At 40.8% G+C, this 21,999-nt stretch overlaps 1 protein-coding gene across 2 annotated transcripts in view; it reads right to left on the reverse strand.

The window, feature by feature from the left end:
* The window catches only part of traf3ip1 (TNF receptor-associated factor 3 interacting protein 1), a 179,013-nt gene that overhangs the window by 35,264 nt on the left and 121,750 nt on the right, over positions 1–21,999 (reverse strand). For both annotated transcript variants that reach the window (XM_060827533.1, XM_060827534.1), the window contains 2 exons: positions 4,892–4,928; positions 1,367–1,443 (listed from right to left, as the gene is read on the reverse strand). In XM_060827533.1, the coding sequence (XP_060683516.1) occupies positions 1,367–1,443; positions 4,892–4,928 (114 nt within the window). The remainder of the gene's footprint in view (positions 1–1,366; positions 1,444–4,891; positions 4,929–21,999) is intronic.

Below are 21,999 nucleotides of genomic sequence, written 5' to 3' on the forward strand. Positions count from 1 at the left end.
AAAAGTTATTTGGAGCAAGTTTTTATGCTGAGTAGCAACATGGAGCAAGACAATTTTACATTACCCCATATAAACTCTGCAGTATTCATGTTACTTAGGGACACTGGCACATCTTAATTTCTTAGGTAGCTTAATCTGCCTGTTGTCTGGAGAAATGACTCGAACAGGTGAAAGAGGTAGTAATATATGGTGGAATATTGTCAGAATCTTAGTACTGCTTGGTCAGGCTATTGTGTTTGTAATAAATGGGTACATCAGCTGATTGGTTGGCCGTGAAAATTGAATGTTAGTGTGTTTCTTGAAGGAGGACAGGCAGATGAAGAGAAGGTCATGACATTTGGAACTGATGTGGTTTTGGGAGATGGACATGACCTCTCAATGATTCTACGTCCTCTTTTAATGAGAATGTTGGAACTCAAATGGAGTGTGGAGGGATGATGGAAAGATCAATAATTAATGATAACAACACCTTCCTCTATAGTAAAATCAATTGTTGGCAGTTAATATTCTGTAGAAAACTATGATGTTCTCTCCTGTTGTGTTGAATGTTCTCAGAAAAGAACCCTAGATTATAAGGGAAGAAGTGAACATTCCCCAGATCCTGCTGGAAGCTGTTTGCTTTGACTAGTGACTTTGGAATTCAAGCAAAATACAATACTATGTGCTTGTAATACAATGCTTCGTTCAAGGATTCCATAAAGGCCTCGTACTGCTCCTTGAATCAGTTAATAAATTAACACATTACAACTCTTATTTTCTTTTTCATTCATCCCTTAACTCTGTCTATCTATTTGCATGCATGAATGGGGGGGTAACAATCAGTGAAAATCAATGAATTTAAATCATAGACCTTAATTACCTTATCTTGCTGTTTAGTTTTGCTCTGTTCAAGTTACAGTATTAAAAATAAATTGTTAATTTCTATGAGTTGTAACCTTGGCATCTTATAACTGTTATTCTTAATGTCTGGTTAGGAATAACTGGGCAATTTTGAGGGTCACGAAACGTTTTAATTTCATGTTGTTGCAAATCCAATGTTGATGAGTCTATTTTGGTTTGGCTTGCTATCCCAGTGTCATAATAGAACTTTGTTTGGAAAATATAAACTGGAGGATAATTTCAGAGGATGGAACTCATTAATTAATGTTATTTAAGAAAAAAAATCATATAAAACTATATATGTGGAGTGAGTCACAAAATTAAATTTAAACCTGGATCACAAAATGAGAAATTGTACAGAAAGCAGAAGATTTTCTATCTAAACCATGTAGTACTCAGTAAAAGGTTCATTATAAATGTATCCACATTACAAAATGGTTTCACAAATACCATATTAGATTACAGTAAGTGTACAATTTTTCCTTACGTGGTCTTTGGATTTTGTTACAGACTTAGAAGATTCATAATCTTTCTTTGTTTCTAAAATCTTCCTGACAAGCACACCTGTAACAAAAATAGATTTTTCTTAATGTATCCTGTCAGAATGAAATTTACATTGTATAAAATTCTTCCAGCTGTTGTAAGATTTTTTTCAAATTTAAGTTGATGAGAAAACAAGACAGAGTAGAAGGAAATTGAATTTTATTTTTGCAGTCAGTACCAATACCATACAATACAAAAGCAACTTAGATTTATATTGCACCTTTAATACATTAAAGCATCTCTAGAAGGCTTCACAGGAGGTTAATCAGACTTTTTTAAAAACCCAGGTGTCGCATTTAAAGCTCCCTCAGACTTTGAAAATTACATTCTATTTTCATGTTACTTGGCAGAAAGTTTGCAAATCTACCAACCTGTGATTTATTTTCTTTGTAGATTCACATCCATAGGGAACAAAGATATTGGAAAAAGTCATTTTGTCTGACATGGATTAAGCCTACTATCAGATTGACATGACAAAATCAGATGAGATGGAACTTGCCAGCAAACTGTATAAGACAACCACTGAAGGTTCTTCTCCATTCCACTCACATATGCATGTTTAGATAGTCCAAAGTAAAAGTTTTAATAAACTTATTTTGTTAAAAATCATTATTTAGTCAAAACAAAGCTATAAGTCACCATTATATGGCTGGAATTACATTTGCTACTGCCAGCTACATGGTACATGTAATTGTCAGAACAATTATACTTTGGCTTTGGACCTAGAACTTTTCTCCCTTAGAATTTCAATAAGATCAAAAACAAATTCCCTTAAAACTGTTGATGTCAAGACGTTTGGATCCAGATGTACTCTGAAAAACTTCTCTGTTCCTCTTTGCCCAAAAAAGAATTTCATGAAGATCCCAAAGAAAACACAATATACCAGATAACTTCAAAACAAACCAAAAAAGACAGGAGTCATAGAATGCAATAATTACTTTGTTTGAGACAGAAATTAGGGTTTTTCAAAAGGTTATCAGTCTTTGAAGATCATTTGCCTAGAGATTAACAGAGTCACTGATTACATTTAAGGCTGCGCAACACCGATTTTTGATTGATGAGGGAGCTCAAATCATCATGATCTTACTGAATGGATGGTAGCCTTAATGGGCCAAATTGGCATTTCCTATTTCTTATGACCTTGTGAAAACAAATATGCATCAGAAAAGTAAAATTTCCTTTTCATGCAGCAAGTTAAATTTAACACATATCTGGTACATTTACATGGATATTACCCAGATTAGAATGACAAAAGCAGGAGGCTGAGCAATAAACGTATCATGAATAGCATATAAAGAGTATTTTCCTTCTGAAATCTAGAGGGAAAATTCAATCACAAATTCATGATTCCCACAACAGTCTATGGATTAACATTATCTAGCGGAAGCTGGACACTTTCCCACACACAGAAGCTATGGCAAACAGTGGCTACAAATATTGATACATTATGGTGGCATCTTGCTACTAAATCTGTACACATGGAATGATGCATTTTTAACAAGTAATTACTATTTTACAGCAAAACAGATTTAGAAAGGTATGAAATGTTTTTTCTCTTTATTGTAGAAGATTCCCTGCAGCCTATTAACTAAACCTTGAGGTTTAGATGTGAAATTTTTTAGATTACTTACAATGTGGAAAACAGGCCCTTCGGCCCAACAAGTCCACACCGACCCGCCGAAGCGCAACCCACCCAGACCCCCTATATTTACCACTTACCAAACACTACGGGCAATTTAGCATGGCCAATTCACCTGACCAGCACATCTTTGGACTGTGGGTGGAAACCGGAGCATGCGGAGGAAACCCACGCAGACACGGGGAGAACATGCAAACTCCACACAGTCAGTCGCCTGAGTTGGGATTTGAACCCAGGTCCCTGGCGCTGTGAGGCAGCAGTGCTAACCACTGTGCCGCCCTATTATTTTCACACATCTCTAACTCAACTCACTTATGACCATTCAAACAAAAAAAAACTGGCAAATACGAGGAAGTAACAGATGTTTGGTGATTCAACTGCACTTTTGTTTTCTGGATTTCATCCATGAGAGTTAACAAGTTGCTCTGGAATGGAAACTAGTCACAACCATAGAATAAACAATGTCCTTCAATACATGGAATTTCAGCACACAAATATTTAAACTGCAGGGCTGGCAAAAATGGATGCATAAGTAGCAATTCTCAAATAATATAACATTTGCTATTGAGGTATTCCCCAACAAACATTCAACAGTTTAACTGTAATCATTACCAATCTGCAGCAACATAATTTATGATCACGTCTACTCATACGCAAAGGCAGAGTAATATGATTCATGATTGACTTATTGTTGTCACATGTACTGAGATACAGTGAAAGGTGTTGTTGTGTGCTATACAGGCAGACCATAGCATACAAAACTCGTGAGGGTAGCAGAACAGAGTGCAGAATACAGTGTTGCAGCCACAGAGAAGGTATAGAGAAAGAGATCAGAATTAACATTTGAGAAGTCCATTCAAAATTTTAAAACTTTTATAACAATAACAAAAGTAGGTTATTTGACTAGATCATGTGTGATCTGTTCCAATATTCCACCTACCTGCTTTGTTTCCATATGACTAACAAAAGTCTCTCAAATCTTGAAGCTTTTAATTGAACCCTCATCCATAGCCTTTTAGGAGTGTGTTCCAGATTCTTGATATTAGCCTACATAGCCAAAAATTTAAGATTATGTCCCCTTACTCTGGACTAGTCTACCAGAGCAAATTGTTTCTCTGTACCTTACCAACTCCTTTGATCATCTCAAAGATCATTCTATCAATGTCTATACTTACGGAAATAGATGCCTTGTTCACATAACCATATTTATTCATTAATTAACCTTTTAGCTCTGACACTATTCTAGTGCATCAGACATGCAGTTCCTCTAAAGCCAACTTGTCTTTTCTGAGGTGAGATGCTGAGAACTGAAACTGGTTACTGCACATGAAGTCTAACCAGAGCTTTTCACAAAAGTACCAATCAAACTTTTTTGGTATTCCAGATCTCTTTAAATACAAAGAGATTTTATTAGCCTTATAATAATTTTTATACATGTCCAAAAATTTTTAATAGCTTCTGTTCTTGGGACAGTGTCTCTACTCATCCATAGTTCCTTGTTTTTTGATATTAAGAAAATACTCTGACCTGTCTTTATTAGATCCAAAAAGAATCATGTCACTGAGCTCCAGCAGCATTTGTTGCCCCTACACTTAATCTACCAATGCCCTTTTGCAATTTTCTTCTCCCAATTACTCATTCTATACACTGTGCCAGCTAATTTAATGTTGTCAGCAGCTTAGATGTACAGCCATATACCCATATTCCTTTATCCAAGTCTTTTATAAATATAATGAAAAATGGAAGCCCCGATGCCTGGGGCACACAACTAATACTAAAGAAAAAGAAATCGAATTATCAGATTCAGGAATGTATATTAGCTATACATACCATGGTCTTCACTGCCATGCAAATCCACCACTGTAGCCTGAAAGAAGAAGTAAAAACATTCAATTGATCATTGTAATCTAAATACATTGCTGGAGATACATGTTGGAGATTATTCATGGTATAAAAAAATTAAAATGTTCAATATTTGTACTGATAACAGTCATTATTGTGAAACACATGTTTTCCTAGCTTTAAAGCTTAAAAACCTATTATTTTACAATCCTAGGAACAAATTGGTTGCTGTGGCAGCAACGAAAGGAAATTCTTAAATTTTCCTTCCAGAAAGAATGGATGACCAGCAAACATTCCTTGAGTTACGTGAGGTTTACAAGGACCTTACTGTCAAGGACAAGAGTAACCCAAGGTTTCCTTGTGGTCCAGAGATGCAACTGGCCCACAAGGAATAAAAAACAAACATCATCTCACCTCCTTTTGCATCATGTTAACCTAATGAGCATGAAAATCGCTATCAGAATCCAATATTTGTATTTAAACAAAGACCTTACTGTCTTCTGCCCTATCCACTTTCCATAAAGACTGTTCCTTATTCCATTCCTCGTTAGGTCCATGCCCCTCATCAACCCATGCTCCCCTCCCAGTACCTTTTCCTGCCACTGCAGGAATTGCAAAACCTCCATGTACACTCCCCCTTCACCTCTATCCAAGGCCCCAAAGTAGCTTTCCACATCCATCAAAGTTTCACTTGCACTTCCACAAGTCATTTACTGTATTCGTTGCTTCAGATGCGGTCTCCTCTACATTGGGGCGACAAGACGCCTACTCGCAGAGCACTTCAGAGAACTTCTCCGGGACACCTGCGCCAACCAACTCCACCACCCTGTGGCCGAACACTTCAACAAGGACATGTAGGTCCTGGGCCTCCTCCATCACTGCTCCCTAACTACCTGACGCCTGGAGGGAGAACGCCTTATCTTCCACCTCGGGACCCTCCAACCCCATGGCATCAATGTGAATTTCACCTGTTTCATCATTTCCCCTCCCCCTTATCCATGATCCAACCTTCCAATGCAGCACCGCCCTCATGACCTGATCTACCTGTTCATCTTCCTTCCCACTTATCCTCTCCACCCTCTTCTCTGACCTATCGCCATTATCCCCACCTACATCTATGTATCACACTCTCAGCTACCTTCCCCCCAACCTCAGCCCTCCCATTTATCTCACCACCCCCCCAGCTCACAGCCTCATTCCTGATGAAGGGCTTTTGTCCAAAATGTTGACTCTCCTGGTTCTCAGATGCTGCCTGACCTGCTGTGCTTTTGCAGCACCACACTCTTGACTCTGCCACACATCATCCCAATTTTGCAAAGCAGCAGGTCCCTTTTTAAATTATCTAATCTGTTAATTAGCAAGTTGTAATAAGGGTGCTGTATGTGTATACTTGTGATTAAATTACTGATGTATATTTAATACACTACAAATTTTAATTCGAAAAACACTTTGGGGATCAGTACTGACTAACCAGGAACATATTCTTAAAACTGCTCAAGACAGATCAATATAAGACCTAAAAGAAAACTGCAAATAAAAATAATAATGTTAAGGTATAGACATTGTCCAGATTTTCTTTTTTTATTATTTCTGGCTGCAGCAGTAGGATTTTCCCCTTCCTCTCTTAATATTTTATTCCTAGCTGAACTGTTCAATAGATGATTCTCAGAATGTCTACTCTGTTTTATGAGTGAGGCCTTCATCAGTCCTTCATCTTTAACACTTTCTTATTCATGCTCATTTTAAATGGTAATTTCTCAAAATGACAGGAGATTATATTCTGCATCATTGAGATTGGCTCAACGTTTTTCTATTAGAAAATGATTGTTTTTCAGGAATGTCTAGGGATTATCAAATATGCCAAGGAAGTACTGTTGACCAGGAAGCAATTCCACATTTCTGCAAGGCCCGCCAAGTGCCACTTGCTCTTGGGCAAAAGTAGACAGAAATCAGGAGACTGAAAGGTAAGTAATCATCAAACCAGTCCAGTTTGTGGAGTGGGTAGCACTGATGTGAATCCCAACATGTTGGTTTGCATTTGCAGGGATTTTAAACAAGTGGTAAAGTGCTATCCACAGCTGGATAAATACCCAATCCCTCACATACAGGATTTATACACAAAGCTGGTATAGCTGCTGTCCTTTGTGAGCCATCTATACTTGAAACTGTGATGATAGAGGAATTGAGCCATAGAGATGTACAGCACAGAAACAGACCCTTTGTTCAACTCATCCAAAATTAATCTAATGCTATGTGTCAGGATTTGGCCCTAATCCCTCTAAACATTTCCTGCCCATATACCCATCCAGATGCATTTTAAATGTTGTAATTGTACAATTGTACCACTTCCTCTGGCAGTTCATTCCATAGATTCACCACCCTGTGTGAGAAAACATTGCCCCTTAGGTATCTTTTAAATCTTTCCTCTCTCATCTTAAACCTATGCCCTCTAGTTTTGAACTCCCCTATCCTGGGGAAAAGACTTTAACTATTTATCATATCCATGCCCCTCATCATTTCACAAAGTTCTGTAAAGTCACCCCTCAGCCTTCGACGTTCCTGGGAAAATAGCCACAACCTATCCACCTGCTCCCTATAGCTCAAACCATCGATCCGTGGCAACATCCTTGTAATTTCTTTTCTGAACCATTTCAAATTTAACAGCATCTTTCTTACAGCAGGGAGACCAGATTTGAACACAGTATACCAGAATCCTTAGTATAAAGGCATACTTAAGAGAGAAATCAGGAGGGCAAAAATGGGACATGAGATAGCTTTGGCAAATAGAATTAAGGAGAATCCAAAGGGTTTTTTTACAAATACATTAAGAACAAAAGGCTAACTAGGGAGAGAATAGGGCCTCTCAAAGATCAGCAAGGTTGCCTTTCTGTGGAGCAGCAGGAGATGGGGGATATACTAAATGAGTATTTTGTATCAATATTTACTGTGGAAAAGGATATGGAAGACATAGAATGTGGGGAAATAGATGTTGACATATTTAAAAATGTCCATATAACAGAGAAGGAAGTGGTGGATGTCTTGAAACACAAAAGTCGATAAATCCCCAGGACCTGATCAGGTGTACTCTAGAACTCTGTGGGAAGCTAGAGAAGTGATTGCTGGGCCCCTTGCTGAGATATTTGTATCATCAATAGTCACAGGTAAGGTGCCAGAAGACCGGAGGTTGACTAACGTAGTGCCACTATTTAAGAAAGGTGGTAAGGACAAGGCAGGGAACAATAGACTGGTGAGCCTGACATCGGTGGTAGGCAGGTTATTGGAGGGAATCCTGAGGGACAGGATGTACATGTATTTGGAAAGACAAGGACTGATTAGGGATAGTCAACATGGCTTTGTGCATGGGAAATCATGTCTCACAAACTTGATTGAGTTCTTTGAAGAAGTAACAAAGAGGATTGATGAGGGCAGAGGGTGGACGTGATTTTTTTTTGGACTTCAGTAAGGTGTTTGACAAGGTTCCCCATGGGAGACTGGTTAGCAAAGTTAGATCTCATGGAATACAAGGAGAATTAGCCATTTGGATGCAGAACTAGCTCAAAGGTAGAAGACAGAGAGTGGTGGAGGAGGGTTATTTTTCAGACTGTAGACCTGTGACCAGTGGTGTGCCACAAGGATTAGTGCTCAGTCCAGTACTTTTTATCATTTATAAGTTTGCAGAAGACACCAAAATTGGAGGTGTAGTGAACAGTGAAGAAGGTTACTGCAGATTACAAAGCAATCTTGATCAGATGGGCCAATGGCTGAGGAGTGGCAGAGGGCGTTTAATTTAAATAAATGTGAGGTGCTGCATTTTGGGAAAGCAAATCTTTGAAGGACTTAAGATATATTTAATGGTAAGGTTCGAGGGAGAGTTGCTGAACAAAGAGACCTCGAAGTGCAGGTTCATAGCTCCTTGAAAGTAGAGTCACAGGTAGATAGGATAGTGAAGAAGGTGATTGGTATGCTTTACTCTATTGGTCAGAGCACTGAATACAGGGGTTGGGAGGTCATGTCGTGGCTGTACAGGACATTGGTTAGGCCATTTTTGGAATATTGAGTGCAATTCTGATCTCCTTCCTATCGGAAAGATGTTGTGAAACTTGAAAGGGTTCAGAAAAGATTTACAAGATTGTTGTCAGAGTTGGAGGATTTGAGCTAGAGAGCATCGGAGGCTGAGGGGTGACCTTATAGAGGTTTACAAAATCAGAAGAGGCATGATAGGATAAATACGCAAAGTCTCTTCCTTGGGGTGGGGAAGTTCAGAACTAGAGGGCATAGGATTAGGGGGAGAGGGAAAAGACATGGAACAGAGACCTAAGGGGCAACTTTTTCACACAGAGGGTGGTACGTGTATGGCATGAGCTGCCAGAAGTCGTGGTGGAGACTAGTACAACTGCAACATTTAAAAGGCATCTGAATGGGTATATGAATAGAAAGGATTTGGAAGGATAGGGCTGGGTGCTGGTAGGTGGGACTAGATTCGGTTGGGATATCTGGTCGGCATGGATGAGTTGGACCAAAGTGACTATGACTCTAAGTGATCGAACCAAATGTCCTGTACAGCTACAACATGACCTCCCAACTCCGATATTCAACCACTAACCACGAAAGGCAAGCATACCAAACACCTTCTTCATAGCCCTGTCTACTGCAACTCCAATTTCAAGGAATTATCAACATGCGCTCCAAGGTCTCTTTGTTCTGCAGCACTCCCCAGGATCTTATCATTAAGTGTATAAGTTCTGCAAGGATTTTCCTTACCAAAACGTAACACCTCACATCTATCTACATTAAACTCCATCACCCACTCACTGAATCCAGACTTTCCTTGCTGCAAACTTACTTAATAGTTTGATAATCTATGATTCTATTGAAGGTGACTGTTCAGCTCTTCATGCCCATCTCTCTTCCCATCTGCTCCACCCTCCCCTCTGACCTATCACCTCCATTCACTTTTTGTACTCTTTGCTACCTTCTCCCCAGCTTTCCCTCGCCCCTCCCCCATTTATCTCTCCACCCTGGAGGCCTCCATTCCTGATGACGTGCTTTTGCCCAAAACGCCGATTTTCCTGCTCCTCAGATGCTGCCTGACCTGATGTGCTTTTCCAGCAACACTCTAATCTAAACTTTGGTTGGCAGCATCTGCAGTCCTCACTTTTGCCTATCCACTACGCCACCGATTTTAATGTCATCTGCAAACTTACTAACTATACCGTCTATGTTCACATCAAAATCATTTATATAAATAACAAAAAGCAGTGGACCCAGCATCGATCCTTGTGGTACTCTGGCCTCCAGTCCAAAAAGCAATCCTCCACCACCACCCTCTGTCTCCTAACTTCAAGCCAATTTTGTATCCAACTAGCTAGATAAGGATTCCTAAAAGTATGCTATAATTAATACCCAAATATGAGACTGCCATTTGGAATATTGTCAAGCCTGTGAAATGTTTCAGCAGATGTTGGAGAACATTTTGCAAGGTCTAGCCCAGGTTGCCATTTATCCAGCTACTAACAGGGAAGACCAATAATGAGCACTTAAGAGAACTTTGACACAATCCTAAGATGTTTCTCCCAAGCAAACATACACCTAAGGTTGGAAAAATGCATATTTCTGGAACTCCAAATGATGTACTTGGGCTACAGAGTTGACAAGACCGAATTACATTCATTGGAATACAAAGTCACAAAGATTAAAGGTTTCCCAGTTCCCATGTCTGTACCAGAGCTTAGGTCTTTCCTTGGGTTGTAAATCATTATGGAAAATTCATCCATAGCCTGGCCTCCATCCTGGTGCCTTTGCATCCACTCTTTAAAAAAAGGTCAGCCTGGAAATGGTTACATAGCCAAGCCATAGCTTTCAGGGAAGTGAAGAAACCGCTATCATTCTCTAAAGGTATGGGCACATTATGATCCCAAGCAAAATCTGATACTGATATGCGATGCCTTCCCATATGGCATTGGGGTGGTACTAGCTCATAGGTGGTTCAATGGAGAGGAATATCCAAAAGCATGTTGTTCCAGCACTTTGGATAATGCAGAGCATAATTACGCCCAGATACAGGAGGAAGGTTTGCTGGTCATATCTGGAGTTGGGGGGGGTTCCACCATACCTTTATGGACGCAACTTTGTAATAACAGGGCACAGACCTCTGCTCGGTCTATTTAAACCCATAGCTTCAAGCCGAATTCAGTGGCAGGTGCTAAGTGTTTACAATTACAAATTAGAACACCATCCAAGAGGCCAAGTAGCAAATGTGGATGCATTGAGCCATCTCCCGCTAGCAGATACACACCAGTGATACTGTCACTAGAAAAGTCCACAATGATTTTAAATTTTCTGGATACAGCAGACAATATCAGACTTTGGCAGCATAAAGATCCATCCTGGCGAAACTGAAACAACTGGTGGTGATGGGGAAACCAAAAGAGCCCTCACAACCAGAACTGAAATGTTTAAGGACCCAGAGAAACAAGATCACAATAAAGGGTGGCATATCATTATAGGGAGCAAGAGTGAGTGTCCCGAGAAAAGGGTCACCGGCAGATACTGGCTGAACTCCACCAGGGTGATCCAGGATTTCCAAAATGAAGATGTTGGTGAGAAAATATGTCTGGTGGCCAGGACTGGATGCAGACATCGCCACATTGGTGGGGCAGTGCCCAGAATGTGAAAGACAAAAATTACTACCAGCTCCCCCACATTCATGGGAATGGGCAGGTCCTGGGCTTGGTTACACGTGACCACGAGTCCATGAAAGGATCTGCGATGTTCTGAGTCATTTTGGACGTCCATTCAAAGTAGTTGGACGTGCATGGAGTTCGTTTGTTAAAAAACAGGCACGACGATAGAAAAACTGCGTATCTTTTGCAAAATATGTACTCCCTGAAGTGTTGATCACAGATAACAGGCAATCGTTTACCAGCAGGGCATTTGAGTATTTCCTAAAGTCGTATGGTATTCAACATGTAAAGATAGCTCCATACCATCTATATCCAATGGTCTGACAGAGAAAGCAGTATAAACTTTGACAGCAGGTTGAAAGAAACAGCATACAGATTCAATCAATAGCAAACTGTCCCAGTGCCTATTTTAACACGGAACTGTTGCCTTTAACACAACTAAGGGAGAGCTCCAACAGAGTTGCTAATGGAGAGAAGACTCCTTGCCAGGTTAAATCTAATCTTCCTGGACCAAGGGGAGGGTGAAATGGCATTAGGAATGCCAATGCCAGACAGAAGACTCTGCTAAGTGAGACAGTTTACTTCAAGTGACCAAGATTTGTGTAGGAACCTTGGGAATGGCCCCGGCATGGGCAAGAGGCATGGTCGAAATGAGGTCAAGTCCAATGACGTATGAAGTTCAGGTAAGTGAGAGTGTCCTGAACAAGCACACAGATGATAATGAAAGCTGCAAATTCGCAAACAGCGCGGGAGCAAGACATGTCTGGCTTTTCAACAGCCTTTCCGACTGCTCTAGACACCATAAGTTCTCCTTCTCTGTGAAAATCCTTCACTGAGATGAACACAGCGGATGTCACCGCCTTTGCCACCTGAAGAGAAGAATGAATTTCTTCCAAGATGCTCCGGAGGCAAGAGGCTGTGTATTGCACCACACCCGAATCAGAGGCAGAGTGGAGGAACCTGACACGGTGCTAAAATGCCCCAGGAAAAGCTACAAAAAAACAACCAGCCTATGCCCCCACACTCCGAGCAGGAGAGATGTAGTGATTGTAAAGAGGTCAGCCAGGTGGACATCATAGAATGAGTTCCCTGACTGGGGCTGTTAATCTGGTCCAGTGAGGGAGCTCGGGCTGACACATAAGAACAGGAATGTCAGATATCCTGTTCATTCTGACAGCTGGCTCTGAGGGAACTGGATCAACTTCAAAAACGCTCCACATGTAAATAAAGGGTGACTTCGTACCAGAACACTGGCCTCTGTAGAGTTATTTCACCCTCATAATTTTAAATACTTCTATTATGTCTCCCTTTAATTTTCTCAATTTTAGTCTCACAACGAAGCCAAAATCCTTCATATCAGCCTGTCGATCCTCCCATCCATGTCATCCTTTCTAAAGTTATGGTCAAGATCGTAGACATTACAAATCATTGGTCTTGCCTCAGCTTGAGTAAAGGATTAGTATAACATCTTTATTCTTAAAAGTTACATGACACCAAGTTATAGTCCAACAGGTTTATTTGGAAGCACTAGCTTTTGAAGTAACGCTGTTGTGAGATTTTTAACTTTGTCCAACCCCGTCCAACACCAACTCTTCCAAATCAACTTTATTTCTGTTTTTGGTGCTTCTATTTAGAAGTATCCCACAGGCTTTCCTCACAATTTCTCAACTTGGTCTGCCACCTTCAAAGATCAGTGACTACTGTGATCCTGAACCCTCTGGTTCTTTCATCATCATTCCCTCAAAATATTTCCAATTCTATTACACCGTCTCTCCCTAATGTTTCCCCTCAATAGCAGCCCATTAAAGTGTATCTATCATGGGTCTAATTCATTAATCTGTGTCCTGGAATCTGTTCCTGTTCAACTCACTATTTACAACATTGTCAATTTTAGTACAGTCCATAAATTTTGAAAATGTCCTCTTTTATATACATTACAAAGGAAGTTGAGTGTCAAACTAGAGTTCTGCTCTCACAAATATCACCAATGTTCACACATAAAATGATCTGTGAAGCCCAGAAAAATCCCTTCAGAAATGGGGCATTGACTTATATACCAAACAATAAGGTTGTTACTACCAGTTGAAGAAGGGGGTCACAGCTCCTACCTTTATAGCTCTTTCTTAGCCAGTTGCAACAATTTTTTTTAAAAATCCCTTTTAGCTTATAGCTATCAAACTTCAATTAAACATAGTTAACCTGATCAAAAGTGAAGGAGAGACAATTCAAAAATTTTCTTGAGTAAGAGAGTGGAGTTTTACCATCAAAAAATTAATGAAATGTGACACAACAAAATAAAAACAGAGGTAATGAGCTTAGAAAGAAAATTGGGGGTGGGGTGAAAGAAATGGGGCATCTCGTTCCAACTGGAAGATAAAATGCTGTAACAGTTCAGTTTTTTTTAAAAAGAGCATCTGAATTAAGAGAATGAAACCTCCAAACTACTATGCTGCTCTCTTCTGCTCCTGTGGAAGCAACTTTACAGGTACCCTTGGCTGCTCAGTCAAATGAAGTTTGTCCTGACTTGTTTCTTTCATTGGTTCTGGCTTGCAGAGATTGAGTTTCAGAAAGAGAAAAAGAGAGTATGATGAAAAGAGGAGCTTTTCTTTGTTGCTCAAAGTAAGCTACTGAAATATGGTTTACTCTTAATTTCTCAGTCCAGTTCCATTGTCTTTTCCAATCAAATACTCTACAGGTAACCCGTCATTTTTAATAAGGCCATAAGAAGTAAGAGCAATATCTGACATTATCATACAAATGACTAAAACAAGAGCTGCAAATTTCTTGACAGCTCATAGAGTTTCCAACGTTTCTTGATTAGAATGACAAATATGAGGTTTTTGTACATTCTGCATGGGTCGATTGTATTTATCAAGTGATCACAGCAGCCATTTTAGGTAAACAGTGCCCGTTCTACAAAAACGGACATTTTTTTAGTTCATGAAAGTCTTCATTATTAAAGTCAAATGTTGCAAGTTCAATATTAATAGTCTATTTTTAAACAGTCTATATTCTTAACGTCTCCCACTACAAAAATAGGATAGAGCATTTCACTATTTTCTTTACAGTGAGCATTTTGTTACAGGGTCAACATGAAAGAACAATACAAAAGTTGGTATGAGACAAAACTATTCCATATTTACTCTCTTCAGCCTAATCCAGCTTCAAAACCTGTCTTAGGCTAGCTGTCGGACTTGTTAACTGGGCTGTGCCACATATCCAGTCTGAATCTTTCAATGTCTAGTTCTATAATCCATGTATGGCAGTCAAGCATTTTTACAAATTTGATTTCCAGGAGGTTGCTGAATGGTATTTGAAGGTTTGCCTCTGGAGGCCTCTGAACCTGCATCCAGGACCTTACCCTCATTTTACTTTGATTAGCGATTGGATTAGTTGAGGTCTGAAACTTGGTTCTGTACCATAGATCTCCAAATGGGTAATTCTGTGTTTACTGGCATGCCAACAAAGGCCTCAGAAGTGGTGTCTGCTGGAAGGTATGTTCCCTTCCCTTTGTTTTCTCAAATGAGTTTACCCCTAAACTATTCCATTTGCACAAACATTGCTGCCATCAGTTCAGCTTCTGCTAAACTCCCCTGCAGATTTTCAACAAAGTTATGCTTCACCCTCACTTTCTCCTTACCCATTTGAGAAATAAAATGGCCCTCTTGTAATTTTACCATGGAGATATCTGTGAAAGAGAGCTATGGGTCTGGTCTGTCAGCTATTGTCACCTTATCTGGCCCCGGCTGGCCTTCTTTTAGGCTACTGGTCAAGTCCAGTCCTTCACACCTCTATCTGTCCTCACCCTTTCTGACATGAATGGCTTGGCTGCAGCCCGGTGTAAACCTTCCTTGGTGACCTGAAATCTTATGGGTTTTGTTACCCCATTAAGGCTTCCAAACATAAGAATGTAAGAACTAGGAGCAGGAATAGGCCATCTGGCCCGTCGAACCTGCTCTGCCATTCAATAAGATCATAGCTGATCTTTTCGTGGCCTCAGCTCCACTTACTCACCATAACCCTTAATTTCTTTATTGTTCAAAAACATTATCTATCTTAGCTTTAAAAACATTTACTGCCTCAACTACTTCACTGGGCAGGAATTTCATAAATTCACAACCCTCTGGGTGAAGAAGCTCTTTCTCAATTCAGTCCTAAATCTGCTCCTCCTAATTTTGAGACTATGTCCTCTTGTCCTAGTTTCATCTGCAAGTGGAAACATCCTCTCTACTTCTATCTTATCTATTGCCTTCATAATTTTATATGTTTCTGTAATTCCCCCTCATCCTTCTAAATTTCAATGAATATAATCCCAGTCTACTCAGTGTCTCCTTAAAAGCTAACCCCCTCAACTCCAGGATCAACCTAGTGAACCTCCTCTGTACTCCTTCTAGTGTCAGTACATCCGTTCTCAAGTAAGGAGGACAAAATTACACGCAGTACTCCAGGTGTGGCCTCACTAGCACCCTGTACAGCTGCAACATAGCCCCTCTACTTTCAAACTCAATCTCTTTAGCAATGAAGGACAAAATTCCATTTACCTTCCTAATTACCTGTTATATCGACAGACCAACCTTCTGTGATTCATACACAAGGACACCCAGGGCTCTCTGCATAGTAGTGTGCTGCAATTTCTTACCATTCAAGTAATAGTCCTTTTTACTGGTATTCCTACCAAAATGGATGACTTCACCTTTATTAACATTGTCCCCCATCTGCCACACCTTAGCACACTCACTTAAATGATCTATGTCCCTTTGTAAAGTTTCACAGTCCTCTGCACACTTTGCTCTAACATTCAGCTTAGTGTCTTCCGCAAACTTTGACACACTACATGTGGTCCCCAACTCCAAATCATCTATGTAAATTGTGAATAATTGCAGTCCCAACACTGATCCCTGAGGCACACTACTAGTCACTGATTGACAACCAGAATAGCACTCATATATTCCCATTCTTTGCTCCCTATTGGTTAACCAATCCTCTATTCATGCTAATATATTGCTGTAATGCCTTGCATCTTTAACTTATGTAGCAGCTTTTTGTGCAGCACCCTGTTGAAGGCCTTTTGGAAATACAGACACACCATATCTAATGGGTCCCCGATGTCACTGTGTTCATTATGTCTTCATAGAATTCCAAAAGATGAGTTAAGTATGACCTGCCCTTCATGAACCCATGCTGTGTCTACCCAACGGTACAATTTCTATCTAGATGCCTTGCTATTTCTTTTTTAATAACAGATTCAAGCATTTCCCCCACTACAGAAGTTAAGCCAATTGGTCTATAATTCTCCACCTTTTGTCTACCTCCTGTTTTAAACAGTGGAAAACAGCAAATGTGACGCCAATCTGCTGGAGCTTCCCCAGAGTCCAGTGAATTTTGGAAAGTTACAAGTGCATTTGCTATTTCTCCTGCCATCACTTTTAGCACCAGAGCCAGGAGACTTGTCCCAGTTTTCAGCCTCTTTGCTGGTTCCTGCTGGTTTACTTCAGGTGACCTTCCTTTAGCCTCTCCAACGCTTGAAGGACTTGTTACCCCTGTAGGGTTTCCAAAGCTCCTAAGTCCCAGCATTCCTGTTGCTTGCTTCTGGCTTTCTCAAGTCTTTAAAGGACTATTGCCTGACTTAGAGCAACAATACATTCCTTCAACTTGCAAAAACTCAAAAAAAGCTTAGCGAACCTGTGGATTGGAAGGCAGCAAGTGTTGCCTTACTATTTAAGGAGGAAACGAGAGAAAACAGGGAACCATTGAACCGGTAGCTTTAAATCAAGAATAGGGGAAATGCTAGAATGTATTACAGAAGATAGGATAGACATTTGGTTGATGGTATCTTTGGACATAGTCAGCATGCATTTCCAAAAACAAAACCATGTTTGCTCTAGTAGAGTAGAGCAGAGTAGAAAAATGTAGATCTATAAAAAGGATCTAGATGGGTTTGTCAATAAGTCACTGAAGGCTAAAATGCAAGTGCAACAAGCTACTGAAATGTTATTTTATTGAATAGATGGCATTCCCAAACCACCTATATTGAAAGAAGAGTTAACTACAAGAGTTGTGAAGACTTGTTTCAATTGTGTAAGAGCTTAGTTCGACCATACCTAGAGTATGATGTGCAGTTTTGGTCTCCTTATCTCAGGAAAGATGATATTGCCATACAGGAAGTTCCCAGGATGGCAGGATTATCCAACGAAGACAAATTGGGCAAACCAGGCCCGTATTCTCGAGAATTTCAAAGAATGAAAGGTGACATAATTGAAACCTACAAAATAGTTAAAAGGATAGACTGTGTAGATGTATGTAAGACATTTCCCTTGATGGAGAGTCTAGAAGGGACACATCTTAAAAATAAAGGAAATGCCACTGAGGTCCCAGATGAAGAAAAACTATTTTCTCAGAAGGCTAATTACTAACCTTGTGACTCAGCAGAGCAAAGGCTGAACAGAAGCAGAAGCAGGCACAATGGACTGCAGGGTAAGTGCTAAACCTGAAGCACTACACATGCAGTGTCTCCCACCCGTTCTGCTCCTCTAACTTTAAAAGAAAACTCCACATGGAGGCTTGGTATGGTAAAGTTCTTGTTTTTAATCTCTTTGGCAATTTAGAGCAGAGGGGATGGAAGCTAGGGCAGTCGTATGCTCCTCTTGCAGGATGTGGGAAGCAAGGGTCACCAGTAGTGTCACTGCTGACTTCATCTGTGAGAAATGCACCCAACTCCAGCTCCTCACAGACTGCATTAGGGAACTGGAGATGGACAAACTTCGGATCATTCGGGAAGCTGACGGGATGATAGAGAGGAGTTATAGGGAGGTAATCACACCTAAGTTACAGGATAAAGGTAGGTAAGTGGTCAGGAGAGGAAAAGAGAAGAGGCAGTCAAGAAATGTGGCCATTCCTCTCAATATTAAGTATACAGCTTTGGATATTGTTGCCTGGGATGACCTATCAGGGGAAAGCCACAGCAGCCAGGTCGCTGCACGGAGTTTGGCTCTGTGGCTCAGAAGGGAAGGAGGAAGAATAGGGGATTCAATGGTTAAAGGAACAGACAGGAGATTCTGTGGTCACGAGCAAGACTCCAGGTGCTATGTTGCCTCCTGGGTGTCAGGGTCAAGAATGTCTCGGATTGAGTCTACAGGCTTCTTAAGGGAGAGGGTGAGCAGCCAAAAATTGTAGTACATGTTGGTATTGATGACATAGATAGGAAAGGGAAGAGGATCTGAAAAGTGAATATAGGGAGTTAGGGTGGAAGCTAAAAGGCAGGACAAGCAGAGTACTAATCCCAGGACTGCAACCGATGCCATGGGCTAGTGAGGCTAGGAAGAGAGAGCAAGTGCAGCTTGGGAGGGAGGGCGTCAGATATGTGGATCATTGAAATACCTTCTGGGGAAGGTGGGACCTGTACAAAGAGTAGATGAATTGGAGGGGTACCAACATAATGGGCAGGAGGTTTGCTAGTACTCTTTGGGAGGGTTTAAACTAATTTGGCAGGGGAATAGGAACCAGAGCTACAGTTCAGAGGATGGGGTAGCTGCTGACAGGCAAATACTGCATGCAGAGTGTCTGTAAGGAAGGATAGACAGTTGATAGAGCAAGGATGGAGTCAGTGTTAAGGGTTGAAGTGTGTCTATTTTACCAAGAAGTGTCAAGAATAACAGTGACGAACTTAGAACATGCTCTAACAACTTGGAGCTTCGATGTTGTGGCCATTATGGAGACTTCGATACTTCAGGGGCAGGAATGGTTATTGGATGTTCCATAAGACATAGGAGTGGAAGCAAGGCCATTCGGCCCATCAAGTCCACTCCGTATTTTAATCATAGCTGTTGAGTGTTTCAATTCCACTTACCTGCACTATCTCAGTGTCCCTTAATTCCTTGCGAGATCAAGAATTTATCAATCTCTGCCTTGAAGACACCCAACATCCCCACCTCCACTGCACTCTGTGGCAATGAATTCCAAGGGCCCACCACTCTCTGGCTGAAGAAATGTCTCTTCATTTCCATTCTAAATTTACCCCCTCTAATTTTAAGGCTATGCCCACAGATCCTAGTCTCCCTGCCTAATGGAAACAACTTCCTAGCTTCCACCCTTTCTAAGCCATGCGTTATCTTGTAAGTTTCTATTAGATTTCCCCTCAACCTTCTAAACTCTCATGAATACAATACCAGGATCCTCAGCCAATCATATGTTAGGCCTACCATTCCAGGGATCATCTGTGTGAATCTTCACTGGACACATTCCAGTGCCAGAATGTCCTTCCTGAGGTGTGGGGCCCAAAATTGGACACAATTTTCTAACTGGGGCCTAACTCGAGCTTTATAAAGTCTCAGAAGCACATCGCTGCTTTTATATTCCAACCCTCTTGAGATAAATGACAACATTACATTTGCTTTCTTAATCACGGACTCAGCCTGCAAATCAACCTTTAGAGAATCCTGGACTAGCACTCCCAGATCCCTTTGTACTTTGGCTTTATGAATTTTCTCACAGTTTAAAAAAATAGTCCATGTCTATACTCTTTTTTTTCCAACTTGCAAGACCTTGCACTTGCTCACGTTGAATTTCATCAGCCACTTCCTGGACCACTCTTCTAAACTGTCTAAATCTTTCTGTACCCTCCCCACCTCCTCAGAACTACCTGCCTGTCTGCCTAACTTTGTATCATTGGCAAACTTCACCAGAATGTCTCCTGTCCCTTCATCCAGATCATTAATATATAAAGTGAACAGCTTTGACCCCAATACTGAACCCTGAGGGACCACACTTGTCACCAGCTGCCATTCCGAAAAAAAACCTTTTATCCCAACTCTCTGCCTTCTGTCAGACAGTCAATCCCCAATCCATGCCAGTAGCTCACCTCGAACGCCATGAGCCCTCACCTTACTCAGCAGCCTCCCATAAGACACCTTATCAAAGGCCTTTTGGAAGTCTAGATAGATGACATACACTGGGTTTCCCTGGTCTAACCTACTTGTCACCTCTTCAAAGAATTCTAATAGGTTTGTCAGACACGACCTCCCCTTACTAAATCCATGCTGACTTGTTCGAATCAGACGCTGCACTTCCAAGAATTTTGAAATTTCATGTGTAATGATGGATTTTAGAATGTTAACTACAACTGAGATTAGGCTACTCGGCCTATAATTTTCCATCTTCTGTCTTGATCCTTTCTTGAACAAGTTTAGATGCTTCAAAAGGAAGAGGGAGGGAGATAAAAGAGGTGGGGGAGTGACATTGTTAATCAGGAACAGTAAACAGCTGCAGATAGGGAGGTCGAAGAGCATTTGTCTACTAAGTCCTTATGGGTGGAAGTCAGAAACAGGAAAGTGTCAGTCACTTTACTGGGAGTTTTCTATAGATTCCTGACTCAATATGTAGATAGGCCGATTGGAGGAGAGGCCATATTGGATTTGGTGCTTGGCAACGAACCAGGTCAGATGTCAGATCTCTTTGTGGGAGAGCATTTCGGTGATAGTGTTCACAACTCCCTGACCTTTACTACAGTCATGGAAAGGGATAGGAGCAGATGGTACGGGAAAGTATTTAATTGGGGGAGGGGGTATTACAATGCTATTAGATAGGAACTGTGGAGCATAAATTGGGAACAGATATTCTCAGGGAAATGCACAAGTTTGTTTGGGCACTTGCTGGTAAGTGCTGGATAGAATTGTCCCACTGGGACAAGGAAGGGATGTTAGGGTGAAGGAACCTTGGATGACAGAAGATGTGGAACATCTCATCAAGAGGAAGAAGGATGCTTACTTTAGGTTGAGGAAGCAAGGATCACAGAGGGCTCTAGAGGATTACAAGGTAACCAGAAAGGATCTGAATGGACTTAGAAGAGTTAGAAGTGGGCATGAGAAAGCCTTGGTGAATAGGATGAAGGAAAACCCCAAGGCTTTCTACACTTATGCGAGGAACAAGAGGATGTCAGAGTGAAGTAGGGCTGATCAGGGTCAGTGGAGGGAACTTGTGCCTTCAGTTGTGAATTCAGCATATGGCCAAAAATCAGACATAAAAAGTATGAAATTTATTGTTAAAAAGTGCTTTTGTATACTAAGGTGGCATATTTTCAGATTCATTCTGTACCTGGATTTTACAATTAATGACCTTGTCATCTACAGTACCATTATACATAAAGCCTTCACTGATTGTTTCTTTGCAGATTTCTCTTCTCAAATCTGTTCTGAAGCACTTTCAAAATAATCTCTCTTGGCCTTTAACCCTCTATTTAGATTAGATTAGATTAGATTACTTACAGTGTGGAAACAGACCCTTTGGCCCAACAAGTCCACACCGCAACCCACCCAGACCCACTCCCCTACATTTATCCCTTCACCTAACACTACGGGAAATTTAGCATGGCCAATTCACCTAACCTGCACATTTTTGGTCTGTAGGAGGAAACCGGAG

This window comes from Hemiscyllium ocellatum, chromosome 7 (assembly GCF_020745735.1).
Source record: "Hemiscyllium ocellatum isolate sHemOce1 chromosome 7, sHemOce1.pat.X.cur, whole genome shotgun sequence".
In the NCBI taxonomy this organism is placed as follows: Eukaryota; Metazoa; Chordata; class Chondrichthyes; order Orectolobiformes; family Hemiscylliidae; genus Hemiscyllium; species Hemiscyllium ocellatum.